Source organism: Papio anubis, chromosome 2 (assembly GCF_008728515.1).
Source record: "Papio anubis isolate 15944 chromosome 2, Panubis1.0, whole genome shotgun sequence".
NCBI classification, from domain to species: domain Eukaryota; kingdom Metazoa; phylum Chordata; class Mammalia; order Primates; family Cercopithecidae; genus Papio; species Papio anubis.
This window is the reverse complement of record NC_044977.1, coordinates 95,624,749-95,645,167: the sequence shown is the minus strand read 5'-3', so window position 1 is coordinate 95,645,167 and position 20,419 is coordinate 95,624,749. Positions and strand designations below refer to the sequence as shown.

Here is a 20,419-nt window from a genome sequence, read left to right as displayed (position 1 = left end):
GGTCTCAGAAAACTAATTGATTTTCTGCTAACTCATTTCACTTGGTTTTGTCTGCTTGGAATGATAATACATGGAGCCAAGAAAGACATTGTCGCCACCTCCATAATTTACCCTGTTTCTTGGGAATGATGAACAATCTTTGCTATAGCCCTCATAGCCCTTTGGAAAGACTGCTTCACTGACCCTGAGCCCTGCTCTAGAGAGGCCTGGCAGCACTGTCACTAAACTGGGAGCAAAATCTGACCTTTTAATATCTTTGGTTTACTGATTGTAGTTGAGAGTAGGCTATTTTAAATGAGAACTTGGAAACTTTAGGAAAAAGTGGTTTCTATCTAAAGCCCAAGAGGAAGGTAAGATTTTAGTGAGCTGGTGTGTCACCCTGTGCTGCCACTAGGCGGTGAGCCATCAAGTTGCTTCTCAGTTCTCCGACCATTGTGTTGATGGGTTTAGGACTGTGGTTTAGCCTCTTAGAGAGACTTGGGTTTTTAACTAGGGGAGTTTAGGAGAACATTTTTCATTCATAAATGTTTTAGGATGCTCTGCACTTGTCACTTCCCTTTGGGATCTTAAATATTTTTCAATGTGATCAGTTGTATTTTTCACTAAAATTCAACCAGAATCTTCAAGCCTGCATTGGTGGGTAGAACCACTATATCTGGGTTCCTTGCCTGCTTAGTGCTGTTAAAGGGGACACTGTTCCTGGCTGAAGGGCTGGGGGTGGGTACAAAGCAGAGAGGCAACCTGCAGAAGCCTTTTGAGGTTAATTGTGATCGAAGTCTCCCAAGCTGATGAGATAACTCTGGCAGAAACTTCAAACAAAGGCTTGTGATGAAAAGCTCAGAATGTACTTACTATTGGTCTGGTACCCATTCACAGGAAGGCTTCTGCAGGCTCAGAAGTGAGCACATGTACACACAGAGGAATCAGCCTTAGGGCCTGTGCTGGGGCTAGATGACTTCTGGAGGGGTAAGGCCCGAGTTAGCCCTGCCTAGATACCCACTAGATCACTTTTTCTGCTATGGGCCTGGCCTCACCTGGCTGTAAGACTTCATAGATTTGCAGGCCAGATTGATTGCCAGGCAAACAACAACGGGCCCAGTGTCTAGAGTCCCTTTCCAGGTAGGCATGGCCTTGATCTCAGCCTACCCCAGTTAAACCAGAGATGTTCCAAGCAGGAGGGTAGAGATGATGAGTCAGAAGGGGTGGAGGGCTGGGAGGGGTAGCATTCCCGGGATCTTAATTAGTTTATCCAGCTCAGTAAACAATTTCCCACAACTCTGGAAGAGGGACTGGTCATGCTTTATGAAGGGTCAGAATTGGTTTTGGTAAATGCAGAAAGCATTTGGTTTTATGCCCAGAAGACTGAGTGTGTACACCCCTCACTGAAGGAGTAGATTGTGAGGCATATGAGCAGGTGGCTACAATTACCAGCCTGTGTTTTCTTTCTCTGTCTCTCTAACAGCAGAACAGCTTTTTATTCAGGGCTTCCTTGATCAACATTCCTTGACTCCAACATTTGTGGTCTAGTGATAAGTCCCAAGACCAGAGCACACATTCATTTCCTTGAGGCAAAAGGTAAAACCAAGGAAAGTGAATCTGACTAATGTTAGACTATAAACCAAGCTTGCCAAATTACAGATTCAAGGAGAGTTCAGGGAAGCATAGCAGATAAGGGCCAGGCTGCCTGGGTTAGAATTTTAGCTTACCAGGCACAGTCATCTTGTGGCCTTGGACAAATTACATAACCTCTCTGTGACTCGGTTTTCTTATTTCTAGAATGGAGTCAATACCTCCTAGGGTTGTTGTGAACACTAAATGAGTTAATACACCTAAAGTACTAAGAGTGGTGTCTAGCTTATACCAAACATTCAAAAAAAAGGTAAGGTTTCCCTTCTTGTAAAATGAGAGAGTTAGACCATCTGGGATCTCACAGTGTCATCCCACAGGTCAGATCCCACCTGTGAGATTTTTGTTTCACATAGGGATTTTTTTTTTAAGGTGGACCTTAAGTCAGGGCTGGAAAGTTTGCCACAGCCTCCATCATTCTCTATTGGTTATAGAGAATGATTTTCTTATTAGTTATAGAGAGTGGCCCTTTGTTCAGATACATGTAGTAACCTTGCTGACTCCTATAGGCATTTGGGTTTTTATCCTCTGGAGATGGTCTCTAAGGCCTGTTCCAGGTCTACATTTCTGTCAGAAAGAGTCCTTGGGCTGTGAGTGCCCAGTAATTAAGTGGAATCCTCATTTCTCTACTCCAGCCTTTGTCTTCACCCATCAGCAGAATATGGGGTCTCTGGCTTATGTTACTGAAAGCATTGTACCCCATCCCCCACCCTGAACAATTGCCTTCCGTTTTCCCAGCCTCCTCTCCAGAGTCACTGTACAGCTGTGGCACCATCCAGACACAGGAGAGTTCCATGGGCTCATGAGTCTCTGAACCTTCCTCTCTGTCTGACTGCTGGCTACGCTGAAAGAATAGGGGTGTGTGTGTCTGTGTGTGTGTGTGTGTGTGTGTGTGTGTTTTAAGCCACTTAAAAATCGGTAAAAATTTCCACTTTAACCCAGTGTCCAAAAAAACCAATGGGGCATGGGTTTGTTGTTGTTGTTGTTTTTTGAGACAGAATTTTATCTTGTTGACTAGGCTGGAGCGCAATGGCACCATCTCAGCTTACCGCAACCTCCGCCTCAGGTTCAAGTGATTCTTGTGCCTCAGCCTCTCAAGTAGCTGGGATTACAGGCATGCGCCACCACGCCCAGATAATTTTTCTATTATTAGTAGAGACAGGGTTTCTCCATGTTGGTCAGGCTGGTCTCAAACCCCCGACCTCAGGTGATCTGCCCGCCTTGGCCTCCCAAAGTGCTGGGATTACAGGCGTGAGCCACCGTGCCCGGCCAGGGGCATGGTTTTATAGGTAGATTAATTTAGACAGTTGGACCTGGGAAGCTCTATAAATTGTCCCCTAAGGCTGTAGAAGAGTTAGTGCATTAATCCCAAAGAAATTAGTCATGCCCAGGAGCATGTGCCCACTACATTCAGGGAAAGAGAAACATTTTGAGCATAAGCATCTCTGACTGGATTTGTGTACACAGAAATCTCTGTAGGTGTATTTTTAAGCACTTAAAACAGGGACTTAATATTGATTGCTTAGTGTTTAAATTAGAAACAGGTTATGTTTTGCTGGCTGTGCAAAGTAAAAACTTGGTCCCTAGTGACTTGATTATTTCACCATAAACAAGCTGCTTTTCTCGGCTCGATGCCAGAGTCCAGCAAAGGCGGGGAACAACGAGGTTGCTATGGCAGTAATGAAATCTCTCTTGGGGACTTAAAGGGGATTCTGCTGGCTCACAGTGGTAAAGGAAGAGTATATAATTAGAGAGGCAAAATTTTATGTAACGACGTAGTCTGATTATTTTAAGATTAATTCTTCCACCTATATAACTAAGTGAGTTTTTTTTAGTGTTATACAAATTGGGTGGGCACTGCCATGGGCCTTCACACAGGTTTTGCTTTGCCTGTAATCTTCCTGCCTCTCTGGCCTGACCAGCTCTGCTCATCCCACGTTTGAGGTCTCCTTTAAACCTGAACGCTAATTGACATTCTTGCGCCTCCCTCCCCCTTCCACCTCACTGTTTGCTCCCTATCGTGAAACTGCCCTCCCTCACTGGAACCGCTGGCTTTGGGTCCGCGTCCGCCTCACGTAGTCTCTAGGTCTCTGGTAGCTGGTGCAGGGCTGGGTACCTTCGAGATGGGCAAGGAGTCAGAAGGCTTTAATATGTGATTTTACAGAGTCTGTGCTGAAACCACCGGCTTCTTAGCTTTCTAGTCCTTTATTGTTACAGTAAAATGATTACTATAATGTTTACTTACCTCACATACATATTAATGGTTTGTTTGTATTAAGCCAAAACCCTCGGAAACGTCCTGTTAAACACTTCAGTGTTTTTACGGTGGCTAACGTGGAATCCTGTTAGTTTTGTTGAGGTTATTGGGCATAAGTATCAAGAAGCCAAAAAGGGAAAAACAAGTTTTCCTCTTGAAAAATGTCAAATGAAGGAGGTAACCTACTACTTATGAGCCAACAGGCTTTCCCTTGCTTTCTTTCATTTTCCTTCTCTTCAGTACAGTGATATCTAAAGTTTCTGACTATCATACATGTCTTTTAAGTCATTCCAGAAAGGTTATTGTACTTACATTGTGGTTTTTATATTGAGAGTATCGTAGTGTATTCTAAAGCTGTGAAACTAGAGGTGGTGTATATGATGAAACCCCTCTGTAACCCAGACTGCTTCATTCCCTAGGCCTCTCAGCTTCCTGGGCCTGCCAGACAAGAGTATTTATTATACTCTGAAGATAAGAGAGTTAATTATTATCAGCTGAGGTTCACATTACCTTCACTCTCCTGTTTCTCTTTGACTAAAGATGGCTTCTGTTAGAAGCTATTGGGAAATCCCGTAACACACGCTGACAAATCCAGGTCACAGTGCTGATCTGGTTCATTACATGTGTCTGGAGTCAGGAAAAGTGGCAGATGCCATCCTTTCCTCATCCCAGTGACTTTCTGTTGAGCAGCTGGCTCTTCCAGCATTCTGCAGGGAAACCAGAATAAAGCCTTGTCTCCTTGCTTTTTGCACTTGGAAAGACTCACCCAGTTTTTTTGTTTCTGTTTTGTATAGTTCAGCCAATGCTACCCCTGAATTTGAAGGTAGAGGAGGTGATGACCTTGGCACCGAGATCGCTAACACCCTCTATCGGATATTTAACAATAAAAGCAGTGTCGACTTGAAGACCCTCTGCATTAGTCCTCGGGAGCACTGCTGGGTTCTCTATGTGGATGTGCTAGTGAGTATCACCCTGCTGAACTGGCCACATTCTACCTTTGTTGGAAAGACTAGTTGGCCTACTTTCCTTCCAGTGCCTTTTTCCTCTTCAGGTGGATGCTTTCAACTTATAGGGTGAGATTTGTTGGGAAAAGATGGTCTCCTATAATAATTTAAAAAAAAATTAAATACAACATAGATGTAAGCAGCATATATATAATGCCATTCTATAATAAAATTATAGTCATATCATGGTAGCACCTAAAATTGCCCATAAAAGTTGTCTGGGAAGAATAAAACAAGAGATGATCTCTGGATGGTGCCAGACAGAGTTAATGGGCAGAATTTAAATAGGTTGGTACATTCTGTGTGAAAGGATGATAAGCTCTTTACATGCATTTTCATTTAAACATTATAAACCTGTTGCAAATGGACACTGTTATATTTCCCATTTATAAGTGAGGAAACTAAGACATAGAGAGGTTAAGTAACTAGCCCAAGAGGTCTCAGCTTGTGAGTGATGCTGTTGAGTCTCAAAGCCAGGTCTGTATGATGTGAACACCTGGTGTGACTTCACTGTGCCATCGTTTTTTTAAACACCTCAGAGCCTGCCTGCCCCTAGTTTCCTGGGTGAGGCCCCAGAGGCCCTGCCTCTTCCCACACAGAGTCTACTCACCTGGGAGCCTTTTGAGTCTAGCCTTCCATTTCCTCCCTTGTACTTTGCCTCCCAAATACTCCTCTACACATGTTTTGGCACTCGACAGTAACTTCTCTGTGTAGCTCTAATTAATTTTGGGTTTTTTTGAGATGGAGTCTCGCTCTGTCACCCAGGCTGGAGTGCAGTGGCGTGATCTCGGCTCACTGCAACCTCTGCTTCCCAGGTTCCATCGATTCTCATGTATCAGCCTCCTGAGTAGCTGGGACTACAGGCATAAGTCACCACGCCTGGCTCATTTTTGTATTATTAGTAGAGATAGGGTTTCATCGTGTTGGCCAGGCTTGCCTGGAACTCCTGACCTCAAGTGATCCACCTGCCTCGGCCTCCCAAAGTGCTGGGATTACAAGTGCGAGCCACCGTGCCTGGTCTTAATTTTGCTTTTGTATAATCCTGTAGCAGTTGGTTGCTTGTTTATATACAGGATCTTGTTGGGTCTGTTTTATTCCTTTTTGTTAAATTTTGTGAACCTTGAGATTAGCAGCTACATCTTCCACTTCAGATTAAGGACACAAAGCTAAGCTATTGGCCAAATAGATTATTTAATGAATGTGCAGATAAAGGAGATCTGTGATCTGACAGTGAATTTCATGAAAAGAAACAGCCTGGCTCTGCATGTTGGCTCTACTGAAACAGGGTGGAACTTTCTAGATATTTTTAAATTAATTTGATATTGGATGGAGCATAGTCAAAAGGTAGCAGTGGTAACCATTATCTAGCAGGTTACTGTTGCAATGCTACCACTAATAGGTAAAAATAATGAAATTACAAATCTATTTGCTTTTTCTGTCTCTCATAAGTGTGATGCACCTTGTAGTGTGATTCCTACTAAGCAGGCAATTTTTCAGGTCTTGGTTTTGAGGAGGTGAGAACTGGCAGCCTGTAGTCCTTACTGAGGATGGTAGAGGCAGGCTTCATAGTTGCCCAGGGAGGTGCAGCTCCATGGCATGAACTCTCAGGTTCCATCCTGTGTCTGAAGAACATTATGTCCACTCCCCTTCTCCACTAGAGAAAGTTAAGACACAAGTGTTGTGGCGCACTGCATTTGTCCTTTTGTAATCCTTCTGTGTTCATCCTCAGTATTCATGCACACTTGTAGTTTTGTAGGATGGCCCACTGATGGGGACTGATGTGCTTTTGATTCAGTCAGTTAAAGTCAAAGTAACAGAAGCCTATTCTATTAGGGAAGGCTTTTACAAAACTGATGAATATTGGGACATTATCTCAGCTCAGAAGCAGCCCTCTTCAGTGAGCAGGGGATACATGGTGCACAGGAGTATCCAGGGGAATGTGCACTGTGTCCCTGTCATCTGTAGACCTTTATTTTTAAGACTCCTGGCATTTGGATTTCTTCTGAAATATTTTTTAAAGGGTTTTGCTTATTTTGGAAGAAGACATGAACTTTGAAAATGTTGTCATTTTCTGACCAGGTCCAGTGACTTACGCCTGTATTCCCAGCACTTTGGGATGCCAAGGCAGATGGATCACCTGAGGTCAGGAGTTCGAGACCAGCCTGGACAACAGGATGAAACCCTGTCTCTACTAAAAATACAAAAATTAGCTGGGTATGGTGGCGCACACCTGTAATCCCAGCCACTGGGGAGACTGAGGCAAGAGAATTGCTTGAACCTGGGAGGCGGAGGTTGCAGTGAGCCAAGATGGTGCCACTGTGCTCCATCCTGGGCAACAGAGTGAGACTCCATCTTTAAAAAAAAAAAAGTTGTCGTCTTCAGAAAAGTTTTTAATGAATTAGAAAAGCATTTTTGAAAATGATATTATTAATGAGGCCGATCCATTTTTGGCATTCACATAGTTTTCATCAGTGGATGGGTGATATACTGAGTAGATTGAGTCCATGTTTGAAACGAGGTGGTGGAAATCTGTGAAGCAATCCTTGAAGCAGGATAGTGGAAAATAAATCTCCTATTTTCTTTTTGCCAACTCGTCTGGGTAGTCCTCAGACAGAGCCCATGTTCAAACAGATATTTGCTGGGCACCCTGCCATGTTTTTATACTTATTTACTTCAAACCTGTTACAGTCAGATAACCCACCTGTTTCCAGTATTGTTTTTTTCCCGAGTTTGGTTATTTTATGAGAGTGAAAATTTAACTTCACGGAAATTTCACTTTGCTTTGCTCTTTATAGTTCTCTGATGGCATCAGTTTTTACTCCAAGAGGGATAACTGTTAGAACTTTGTTGCACTAACAACACACAGCTGACCTTTGGTGGGGTGATTGGTCACAAGGCTGTCTTTTGATGGGTTCTTTCACAAATAATCACCAACATTCTTCATAACAGCCCTTCTGTTGGGCTCTGGGGATAAAAGGATGAACAGAACTACAGAGTCCCAGCCTTTAGGAGTTCACAGTTCAACTGAAGAAGAGAGAGACTCTAAACAAAAACAGAAGTACATGGCTTTTCTTTCTATGTGTGACTTCTCACCTTTCTTATTTGGGGCAGCCCAGTCGGCTTTATTCCATAACCTCAGGCCAAGGCCTCTCTAAAATGAGGACAGAAGGATATGCCACCTTCCAGTTAAATGTGCTCTAATTTTCCCTGCTAGATGAGCACACATAAGTGCACTCAACACTTTTGCTCATGGGCAGAAGCTTGTCTGAGAGACCTTAGTCTTCATTATAAGTAATGTAAAACATGTAGTATTTAATGTCTGAGCGTCAGATATACATTGATCGTTATGTATGAGAGGTAATTACAGTAGTGAATGTGAACCTAGTAGCAGCCGCAACATCAGTAGTCAGTGTTTTCTCCTTGTTTGGAGGTCAGGCATGTCTTAGCAAATATTGGAGTGACACTTGGGGTACAATTGGGAGCTATCTGGGGCAAAATAAAGGTGATCAGTCCCACCTTCAGGGCAGCCCCAACTGCCTGAAGTGCCTATGAGAGGAGCACACCACAAGCCATGGCCTCTGAGTGTTGGTACCACAGCCCTGGTCAACTGTGACCTTGTGTGCATGGGCCACATAAGCACAGCCATTACAAGACAGTGCTTGTAATTAGGGTGAAGGACTGTGTCAGTGAGTTGCAGTCATTGCATGGCTAGCCAGGAGAGCAGCCACATGTTATCTTTATTTTATAAACACACAGTCAGCATTTCTTAGAAATCAGTGTCCTTGACCACAGAATAGATTTGGGAAAAAAAAAAAAAATCAGTGCCTGGCCGGGTGTGATGGCTCATGCCTACACCCGAGCACTTTGGGAGGCTGAGGCAGGCAGATCACTTGAGGTCAGGAGTTCAAGACCGGCCTGGCCAACATGGTGAAACCCTAAAAATACAAAAATTAACTGGGAGTGGTGGCGCACACCTGTAATCCCAGCTATTCGGGAGGCTGAGGCAGGAGAATTGCTTGAACCTGGGCGGCAGAGGTTTCAGTTAGCCAAGATTGCACCACTGCACTCCAGCCTGGGTGACAGAGCGAGACTCTGTCTCGGAAAAAAAAAAAAAAAGCAGTGTCCTTTAACTGGGGCAATACTTAAAGTAATACATGATGCTCGTTTTTTTTTCCTTTTTCAATTCCTGTCTCCCTTAGCTGCTGGAATGTGGTGGAAATTTGTTTGATGCCATTTCCATTGCTGTAAAGGCTGCTCTCTTCAATACAAGGTAAGTCTTCCTGGAAACAGCTCTGCAAACCTGTGGAGAACCAGGGCAGACACTTGTAGTGGAACACTGAGAAAAATTTCTACTGTAGCTCATATGTGAAGATAACAGCAGGTTTTAACATTGAAAATGGTGACATCTAACGTTAAACTCCAGAAAAGATAGATTTCGTAACTTAAAACTACATATATACGTATATTCTGTATTTATTTTTTGTATTGTTATTTTTATAGACATCTACCATTTAGAAAAATATTAGAAAACTACAGAGAAGCCAAAAAGAGTAGACGCCACCTACAGGCCAACCATCCAAATACTATTACTGGGTGAACTCTATGGGGGCAAGGATTTTCCTGTTTTGTCCTTGCCTATATTCCTAGCACCATGAACAGTGCCTGAAACATAGTAAGTGCTTGCATATTGCTTGATTGTACACATGTATGTTCTGAAAGCAGGGTAACAGCCTTCCCTTTGGCTTAAGAAGAGGAAATGGCTATTCCACGTGGTTCATCTTTCCAAACAGGTTGTGTAGAAGGGACAAATTGCTACGGTTTTTTGGAGTTGACATTTATCCTGACTGATTATTATTCCCCCTTCTATGCTCCAAGTACTTTGAGGAAAATTTGCAGCATTTATGAGTAAATACGTGGGATAGGGTGTTCATCCTATGAGAGAGCCTACGTTAAGGTAACAGAGGATCCTATTAAAAAATGAGGATTAGAAACTTCTAGGGATATAACCTAAGGACATAATTGAATAAATGAGCAAAGATGTTTATTCTAGGATGTTCATCACAGCTGCTTTGTAATGGTAAGAAACTGGAAACAACCTGAGTTTCACAATGTAGGGGATCGAAGTCCGCACAGCAGCCTATTTAAAGGCAGGTTATTATGGAAAATCACTCACTAAATGCCATCCCCTCATCCTGGTTTTTGTTTGTTTGTTATATTTTACTTTGGTAGTTCTTATATTTAATATGTCTGGAAATAAATATGTACCCCCAAGTGGTCATTGTAATTATTTTTCAGTGCTCATATTTTGGCCAACTTAACATTTATCTGTTTTTTAGAGCTTTTCTATGATGAGTTTAGACTCCCTGTGTAATTTAGAGTAGACAAAAATTGCAGGCTGGAGTATTTGTTGAAAATGAAAGCTGTAGAGTCCCCCACCCCTAGTTATGCCTCTAGGCTCCTTGTTGAGACTATTTGAAATGTGAGCCTGGCACTCTTGGCCACTGTGGGAGCTTGCATGCCAGATCCCACAACAGTGGCTGGTGCTTGGGCCCTGTTGGGGAAGGAAAGGAAGTTGTCATCTGATGTATCTCGAGCCTCAGAAATGACTCCTCATCTGCCAGCTGGTTACTATAGGCACCCAGGCAAAAAGAGAGATTGGGAACCACACAAGGCTGTTTAGCTGTTGGGGAGGTACTGGGCAAACTGTATGCCAGAAAGGTTAACCCAGCTGCTCAGGTAGGGGAGGACACCTGTCATGGGCACAGCCATAGTCTCATCCTCAGACCAAGAACAGCCCTGCAGGCAGCAAGGAATGGGGACTCTAAGGCATCGAGTCCCCCTGGTATGTGGAGAGACTGTTGGCATATTCAGGGTCCTTTAGAAGGGTAAAGGCCACCTGAGGGTATTCTTTAGTCCTTCTGCCTAGTCATGTTGTAGCGTAAATGGTTGACTGACTTGTTCAAATAGGATATTACTTAGTATTTAAGAACTTCCCCTGATGGGAAGGCTCCGACTGGGGAAGACCCTTACAGAACTCCTTGGTCCTTGTGGACATTCTCTGGCTGAAGCTCCCCTGATATGATATAGATGCTGCCTTGTGTATGGATGCCCAGCAGGGCTCAATCATGGGGGGCTTTTGTTAGAGGAACTGGGAAAAGTACCAATGCTATTTCCATTGCAGGAGCTGGATGGACCACCTCTTCCTTCCTGGCTCCTCCACCCTATCCTGGAGTGAATTGACTTTATAGGTTAAATGTGTTTTTCAGTACCCAGCTAAAGAAACAGAATGTTGCCAGCACCCCAGAAGCATCCCACACCTTCTGTACCCCCGTGCAATTACACTCACTGATGATAACCAGCATCTTAAAAGAATAGATTACTTTTGTACTTGATATAAATGGTATCATATACTATGTTCTGTTTTGTGTCTGCCTCATTCACTGAGCATTGTGCTTTGAGAGATCTGTGTCGCTGCCTTAGTCATAGCTTGCTTTTTGCTGTATGGTGTTCCATTGTGTGACTTTGTCCGGTCTGCTGTTTATCCAGTCTACTGTACAGTCTACTGTTTATCAGTCTACTGTTGATGGCCATCTGGTTCGTTTCCAGTTTGAGGCTATTACAAATAGGGATGGGCATCATGAACATTTTTGTGCATGTCTTTGGTGCACATATTTCTCTATTTCTGTTAGGGAAGAGTGTTCTGGGTTACAGGGTATGGCTATCTTTAGTTACTGTAGATGCTGCCAGTTTCACAAAGTGTTTTACCAGTTAACACTTCCACCAGCAGTGTATATAAGAGTTCTGGGTTGTTTCACATCTTTGTCAACCCTTACTTTTTTTTTTTTTTTTTTTTTTGAGATGGTGTCTCACTCTGTCTCCCAGGCTGGACTGCAGTGGCATGATCTCAGCTCACTGCAATCACCCCCTCCCAGGTTCAAGCGATTCTCTTACCTCAGCCTCCCAAGTAGCTGGGATTAAAGGTGTGTGCCTCCACACCCAGCTAATTTTTGTATTTTTAGTAGAGATGGGGTTTCGCCATCTTGGCCAGGCTGGTCTTGAACTCCTGACCTCAGGTGATTCTCCCGACTTGGCCTCTCAAAGTACTGGGATTACAGGCATGAGCCACTGTGCCCAGCCTTTTTTTTTTTTTTTTTTTTTAATAGTTATTTTGGTGAGTGTGCCTTGGTATCACAGTGTAGTTTTAATTTGCATTTTTAATAGATATTTAAATTGAGCACCTTTTCTTGGTTTATTGGCTACTCGGACAGCCTCTTTTATGAAGACATCCAAATATATTCTACGTTTGAGTCTTTTGCCCATTTTTCTATTGGGCTGTCTTTTTTAATAGGAATTCTTCATGTAATCTGTCAGATAGTATTTTCTCCATCCGGATTACATTTTTAGTTTTTAAATGATGTCTTCTGATATAAAGAAGTTCATGATATATATTTATATAATATAAATGATATATGTTAGTAAATATATATAATATATATACACATATATAATTGAATATATAACTTTTTTCCCTTTGTGAATCCTGTTCAAGAAATAGTTATCTACTCCAAGGTCATGTAGATGTTTTTTTCTAAAAGTTTTATTGTCTTATCTTTCATTTTTATATCTATGGTCTATTTCATATGGCTTTGTGTGTGTGGTATGAGGTAGGGATTGAGATTCTTTTTTTTTCCATTGGGATATCTGATTGACCCAGCATCATTTTCTAAAAGATGCCTTTCCTCATTGCATTGTGGTGCCTCCTGTGTGCTTTTGACAGGGATGACAGGGATGAGGATGATAAAGAATAGGCATAGTGTATCTTTCTCTTGTGAGACAACAGGGATTCCAACTCCTATTCTCAATCTTAAAAAGAAGTTATTTTTTCTCCTCCCAGTAAGTGGGAATTTTAATTGTGCTTCTGCTTCCAGCATACCAAGGGTTCGAGTTCTGGAGGATGAAGAGGGGTCGAAGGACATTGAATTGTCTGATGACCCTTATGACTGCATACGACTAAGTGTGGAGAATGTCCCCTGCATTGTCACTCTGTGCAAGGTATAAGCTTGTGTTTTTTGTTTTTTGTCTTCCCTGTGGGTGTGGGTCTCCTCCAGTCCCAACCTGCTGAGGTTACTTAATAGGTTAAGAAGTTGTAATATCACATACCATATAGAAGTAGCTTTTACCCAAATCCAATAATTTGGTTATATTAGAAACCACTACCATGAGTAGCTCTTTCTTTTCTTTTTAATTGGAAGATACAACGTGATCCTTGGAGCCATGAGTGTGTTTGCAATAATAGTAGCCAGAGTTTGTTAAGCTCCTTCCGCATACCGTGCACTTCACTAAAGCACCATGTCCTTTAATTCCCTCAACTCTATGGGGTCTAGGGTGGTTGAGTAGTGGCAGGGTGGTGAACACTGTCCACCCTATGAAATGGGAGGTTGGAGCAGGTCTTGGGTATCAGGAGTGGTTTTCACATAGAGGGCTGTGGAGCTGAACAGAGGGCAGTGGAGCTGAATATCAGGCTGATGTGACATACAACTAATGCTGCTCCAGGCTGTGCAAAGAGGCCTGTATTGGCTATTGGCTGGGATTGTAGCTAATTCCACTCAGGATTCATTATCTCAAAATAAAGCTAAACAGGTCAGGTTTAATTCCACTGAAATCACTTCATGAACAGAATGTGGTGAAGTGTTCAGACAGCAGGATGTTGGGTCTTGGCTTCTTTCTTTTCTTTTTTTCTTTTTTTTTTGTGACAGTCTTGCTGCAACACCCAGGCTGGAGTGCGATGGTGTGATCTCGGTTCACTGCAACCTCTGCCTCTCAGGTTCAAGCAATTCTCCTGCCTCAGCCTCCCAAGTACCGGGATTACAGGCACACACCATCATGCCCGGCTAATTTTTGTATTTTTAGTAGAGACGGTGTTTCACCATGTTGACCAGGCTGGTCTCAAACTCCTGACCTTGGGTGATCCGCCCACCTCAGCCTCCCAAAGTACCGGGATTACAGGCATGAGCCACCACACCTAGCCGGCTTGTTCTTTCTTAATTTGTTTTGAAACAGGATCTTGCTCTGTCGCCCAGGCTGGAGTGCAGTAGCACAATCTAGGCTCACTGCAACCTCTGCTGCAACTCCCCCACCTGCCCAGGCTCAAGCTCAAGCAACCCTCCCACCTCAGCCTCCCAAGTAGCTGGTAGCACAGGCTCGCACCACCATATCTGGCTGTTTTTTTGTATTTTTGGTGGAGATGGGGTCTTGCCCATGTTACCTGTGCTGGTCTCAAACTCCTGAGCTCAAGCAATCCATCTTCCTCAGCTTCCCAAAGTGCTGGGAGGCATGAGCCACTGCGCCCAGCCTTTGGCTTGTTCTTGAGTGTGTCCCTTAGCATGGACCCTCTTGATTTCCCTTGCCATCAGTGAAACGTCCATGTGGCTTTGTGTATTAATTTCTCCCTTGTGCCCCTCTGTTGGAAAGCCCTGGTGGCCTTTGCCTTGGATGGTCTCTGAATTCTAGTTTTAAACCCCCTTGCCCTGTTTTTCCATGTCATGTTTTTATTGTACCACCCACACAGTGGCCTGTGAGAATTGTTGAACATTCCTTGAACTATTTTCCTCATGAGCAGAATCTAAAATAAGACCTGGAATGACCAGTGCGGGTACTTTGCCTGGTGTAGAGATTCCCACCACGAGGCCATGAAGGGTGGGGCGCTGAGGCCTGCGTGACCCACTGTGTGCTGTGCGCCCTGCCTTTGCAGATTGGCTATCGGCATGTGGTGGATGCTACTCTTCAGGAGGAGGCCTGCTCGCTGGCCAGCTTGCTGGTATCAGTGACCAGCAAGGGAGTTGTGACGTGCATGAGGAAAGTGGGGAAGGGCAGCCTGGACCCAGAGAGCATCTTCGAGATGATGGAGGTGAGGCCCTGGTTCTGAGGAAGGTGCGGGGACCTGGCTTGGGTGCCTGCTGCTTCCTGCTCCCGTGGTCACACCATGGCGATTCTCCCCATTCACAGCCTTGACTCCAAACCTGGAGGTTGGAGAACAGCTGGTTTGAGCCAGGGGTCTGCTGACCTAATCAAGGGGGTTGCGGGGTAGATACTCTGGACTGGGAGGTAAGGAGCCTACCAGTAACCATTTCTTATCCTCAGTAAGTGCCCCCATCTCATTTCTATGTGTCTAAGTAAGACCGTTGGACTTTGATAATGTAAAGAGCTGCTCGTAACTCCAAAATCGCAGGCCTTTGTAACTTGATGAGGGAATAGAATTCTTGGCTCACTGCTTCCTGTCCCTTGAAGTGGGCGAGTAAAGATAGAAGCAGGGGCTGAAATGTGGCTGTCTGCCAAATTCATTACTGCTCTAGAAGTGTTTAAATGGAGATAAGCAGGGATGGTGAGAAATCCGACCCGCTGGAGTAGGGGTGGGTTGCCCCCATCACTGGCAGAGCCATCAGGGCACTTCCACAGTTTTCTGTACTGTTTGCCCCACATATCTGTCACCTCACTGGCCTGGAAGCCCCGCAGGAAGGGACAGGGTCCTGCTCACCTGTTTCCCAGACCTTCCTTCCCCTACATCCACCTCACCTTTCTGACTGATTGACTGACTGAACTTCCAGGAACAGAGTTAGCCGGATCTGATTATTCATACTTTCTTGTAACCTCTATATCACCACACATGCCCAGAGATCATTGCTTAATAGCAAGCACTCTTCCTTTGTGTTTAGAAACAATGACTTCTTACCGAAGAATCCAAGAACATGACATCTATTTTCTTCATCATCTTTAAAATTTAAAAGGCCAAAATGAGCACTGTATATAGCATGGAGTTCCCAACCGTGGGCTGTGAGGGTGTACTGCCCTGGCTGCAAACCTGGCTCTGGGCCATAGTCCCCCTCATCTGCAAAGTGGGACTGATAATAGTAATATCTGCCTCAGACACTGCAGAGGTGGTTATTAGGGTGATGTGAGGTGTAGAGGTGAAGCACGTGTCACAGTGTCTGATAACGTCATCAGTTCTCAGCTAATGGCAGCTCTTATTCTCTGTGCTCCGTGAAGCACCCTGAGTTCAGATTTCTCCAGACTTAATGCTGCATAAAGTCTACCAAAGGCCTCTAGACAAGGGACCGTCAAACCTTGTTTTAGAAGGTACTGTTCCCTCTCCCAGGAGAGTTTATGAGAATTTCTCTAAATAACAACAAGCACAGTAAACAAATAGCTAAAGTTTATTGTGTGTGTACTATGTGCCAGATACTGTTTTCACTGCTTTAAATACATCATTTAGTCCTCAGCAACCTGTGAGGTAACTATTGTCATCATTTTTACAGATGAGGAAACTGAGGCACACAGAGGATAAGCAGCTTGCATACAGGCCTCCCTGCTCATAAATACTGGAGCTAGGATTTAAACCCAGACTGTGTGCGTCCAGAGCCACTGCTCCCAGCCCCTGTGCAGTGTCAGCCTTATAAACCAGATCTCCATGGCTGTCCTGGATGGCAGAACTGGAGCTCTGTTCAGTGAGTTGAGCTTTGTCCTCCCCTCAGGTTTGGGGGATGAGGTCTGCTAACTCTGGACAGGGGACTGTAGCTCTGTGGCCCTGTCTTACTGTTTATCTCACACAGGGATGCAGCAATCTGGAAGTGACTCACTGGTGTTGCTGAGAGCCTGGCGGGTGGTTGTGCAGGCTGCCACCCCCAACCTCTGCAGTTGCTTTCTTATATCTGGATTCAGAGGCATCAAGTCCTTCTCAAGTCCTGGCATCCTGTCCATCTCATCTCCTCTTGTCCTCCCTCTCCACCCTCATGTATATGAATAATCAGTACCCCTATTTGACAGACTCAGACTTTTTTCTTTTTCTAATGTTATGGGAAAATCTTTCCAAAGGCCCTTTTTTTTTTTTTTTTTTTTTTTGAGACGAAGTCTCACACTATCGTCCAGGCTGGAATGCAGTGGTGCGATCTCAGCTCACTGCAACCTCTGCCTCCCTGGTTCAAGTGATTCTGCCTCAGCCTCCCGAGTAGCTGGGATTACAGGTGCCCGCCACCACTCCCAGTTAATTTTTTTTGTATTTTTAGTAGAGACGGGGTTTCACTATGTTTGCCAGGCTGGTCTTGAATTCTTGACCTCGTGATCTGCCTGCCTTAGTCTCCCAAAGTGTTGGGATTACAGGCTTGAGCCACCGTGTCTGGCCCCCAAAGGCCTTTTTGACCTTTAACCCTGACTTTGCATTTCATAGAGGTGATCACTTCCCAGCCTTTTAGATTGAAATCATCTTTTCATAAGAGTTTTAGTCATACTTGGGATCTCATCCCATGTTACAGTTAGGGGCCGGGGGAGAAGACACACAGGTCGTTACTCTGGGGAGAATACACCTGTAACTGAAAAGATTGAGGCAGGGATTTAGGCATGGATGTCTTTATCCCAACATTGCTGAGAATGGAACCAGTGGCAGAGTTGAATCCAAACTCCTATGGGAATGTGAAATACTTGATAAGGTAGAGATTTGTGGTTGGTTCTTCGTATTCTTAAAATGATTCTTGGGCCCAGAGACAGATAAAATAACAGTTTCATAAAGAAAAATATTTTTTTATATTGGGGTTGTTGTTGAGACAGGGTCTTGCTCTGTTATCCAGGCTGAAGTACAGTGGCACAGTCACAGCTCACTGCAGCCCTGACCTCCCGGGCTCAAGCAATCCTCCCATCTCAGCCCCCTGAGTAACTGGGACTACAGGCGCATACCACCATGCCCAGCTAATTTTTTAGTTTTTTGTAGAGATGGGGTTTCACTCTGTTGCCCAGGCTGGTCTTGATCTCCTGGCCTCAAGCAAAATCCTCTTGCCTTGGCCTCCAAAAGTGCTGGGATTACAAGCATGAGCCACCACTCCCAGTCATACTGAGTTTTGTTTTGTTTTGTTTTTTTTTAGGACCTCTTGTGTCTGCTGTGTAGGGACTGATTATTTTGTGGGTTGTCCCTCTTGATGTGTTTTGATTCCAACATTTCACTGCCTTTAACATCTCAGCATGGCAGTAACACCCAAGATCCCATATAGGTACTGACTTTGGTCACACCTGAGCAGTTCTGCTTAGAGGCTGTGTGGGAGGTGAATGAGAAGCTGCTTACTAAAATGTCCTTGGCATCATCTGTTTCTTCTCCAGACACACTCTGGATTCCCTTTGGTCTCCCTATTCCTTCTCACTGTAGTACAGTGTCAACCTGGCTATACCCAAGCCCAGATTTGGTTGACAACTTTGTTTCTTGTTGCAGTGGCAGCAGGATTGTGAAGCATGAACTAATGGCCAGGGCAGGCTTTGCTGCTCCCTGTTTGCTGCCTGGTGGGGGCTGGTGTCTTTATTTATTTATTTATTTATTTTTGATACGATTTTTCCAAAATTTATTATGTTGTTGGGGTTTGTGGTTTGTTTTTGTTTTAATTTGCTTTAATTAAATAAAAGTCCTCTAAGGCAGATGGAATGTGTACAATGTCAGAAAGACTAACTGGCAGAAAGGGAAGCTTTTCTGGTCAGAGTGTGTGTGCCTTACAAGGGGGCGTGTGCTCTCTCCTGTCCCTTCTCCACAGACTGGCAAGCGTGTGGGGAAAGTGCTGCATGCCTCCTTGCAGAGTGTTTTGCACAAGGAAGAAAGCCTGGGACCCAAGAGACAGAAAGTTGGATTCCTGGGATGATTTGCATATCAACTGCTTAACTGTGGATTGTTTTTTACTTTTCCTTTTAAACTGGTTTGTATATAGTTTTCTTCGCTGTTATGAATTTACAGCAACATTTGTACGTGTAAAATTAAAGGCTATTTTCTGGTCTGGTTTGGTATGTTTAGAGTTCTTCAGTTGAAGTCAAGGCACCATTCAGTGACCCCTCCGAGTCGGGCCCTTATCTAGTGAGTGGCAGACAAACCCAGAGCTCTGCCACCAAGGGAGACCCCACAAGCTGGAGTAAGGACCTGGCAGAAAATGGTTTAAAGGAAATGCTTATGATATGTATTTTGTGAATTTTTTCCCCCTTGAGGAACTTTTAAGAATCACAAAGAAAAGTTCATTCACCTTGTGTATTTGGGTGGTTCTGAGAGAGGAAAAAAGAGGAGGCACTCTGCCCTAGGTACAGACCCAGGGCGTCTGCCTGGCTGGTGAGTTGTCCCAAATCCTGGGGAAGTCCAACTGTGACTTCCTGCCTTCTGAGAGATCTGAATGGAATTCCTTAGGTTCAGGGTCTTAGTGGTAGCTTTGGCTCTCAGCCATCCTTTCTTATCACTCTTGTTTTGAAATTGCTTTGTGCTTTATAACCACTCCCTGGTGTTTCCTAAGATTTTGTTTTGTCAGCATTAAGGAGGATGCTTTCAAGATGTTGTCATTTGATAATTCAGCTGCCTTCATGCTGTCGGCATAGAAAGGAAGACTATGCTTGCTGGCCCAGAAAGCTCTTCTATAAGCCTGTAGTTTCACTGTGCAGTGTGTTAGAATTAAGTCTCTTCATGTGTAGAGCAGCTTTTTTTTTTTTTCCGCCTAGGGGAACTGAAACTCCTAAATCTTAAAATGCCCTGGGGAAGGAGCTGATTCATGAAGGAGAGCATTTCAACCGTGGCATTTGCTCTCTGCATTCAGTTAGACAAATGGGGTAAGGCGTTAGGAATTTATCACCAAATGGAAAGAACATAATGTGAGCTGAAGCCCCTGGGACTGCTTCCAGAGGTCCTGGTGTGGGCGTTCCTCCCAGCAAGGCCAGGTCCATCCCTGTGGAGGGAAGCAGCTGCCTAGACTTGGGCTTAATGGGGAAGCTTCTACCCTGTTGAGAGCACAGCCTGGGTTTTTATCTTTTATGTTTCTCTAGTGACCATCTACAGACACCATCATGGTGTTCCCAACAAGGCAGAAATCAGCCTGGTCTCTCCTCCCCTGCTCCTCGTTGACTGCCCATGACATGGCAAAACATTGGCAGTGGTGGTGCAGAGATGCAACTCAAGTGTGAATAAAGTTTAGAAGCTTTTGCTTTTGATGGTTGCTTTTGATGGCAGTGGATCATTTTGAGATACGTAAATTAGAATGGATATTGTCATATATGTCAAACTCAGCTCTGCTTCACTTCCCTTCAGACAGATGAGGCTGTGGCATGCCAGTGGTACGACAGACAGCTACCCAACTTGGATGGCTGGCTAAACGCTTCCAGTAAAAATGAAGAAGGAAGAGAAAAAGATGGTGGCATCTGTCTCTAGCCACCCCATACCTTTCCCTGAAGGCCATCCCTACATGTAACATACATATATTGCAAATGAAACAAAACACCATATGAGCAGGGGCTCTCAAGGAGAGGTGTTTATTGGAAAGATCTGATTGTTGCAGCTCTCAGAATGAGAGAAGAGAAAACTGAAGACAGAGACTGGCAAAGACTTGGAAAAATATTATGCTGGGACAGACCTGTTTCATCCAGCAGAGCCACAGCTGTCTTTAGTGGTCTTTAAATAAACATTAGGTAGAAGAACATTGAAGATGGTCAAAGTAAGGGCGAGGTATAAGAAATGCAATGTTAAGTAATAACTGGG

At 44.2% G+C, this 20,419-nt stretch overlaps 1 protein-coding gene across 2 annotated transcripts in view; it reads left to right on the top strand.

The window, feature by feature from the left end:
- The window catches only part of EXOSC7 (exosome component 7), a 36,021-nt gene extending 15,602 nt beyond the window's left edge, over window positions 1–20,419 (top strand). Inside the window, exons 4-8 of one of the 2 annotated variants that reach the window (XM_009200997.2) lie at window positions 4,678–4,843; window positions 9,087–9,157; window positions 12,816–12,939; window positions 14,639–14,794; window positions 19,973–20,419. In XM_009200997.2, the coding sequence (XP_009199261.1) occupies window positions 4,678–4,843; window positions 9,087–9,157; window positions 12,816–12,939; window positions 14,639–14,794; window positions 19,973–20,092 (637 nt within the window). In that variant the 3' untranslated portion in view covers window positions 20,093–20,419. Of the gene's footprint in view, window positions 1–4,677; window positions 4,844–9,086; window positions 9,158–12,815; window positions 12,940–14,638; window positions 14,795–18,449; window positions 19,876–19,972 lie in introns of those variants that run through there. The other variant, XM_003894560.3, reaches the window with a different exon arrangement.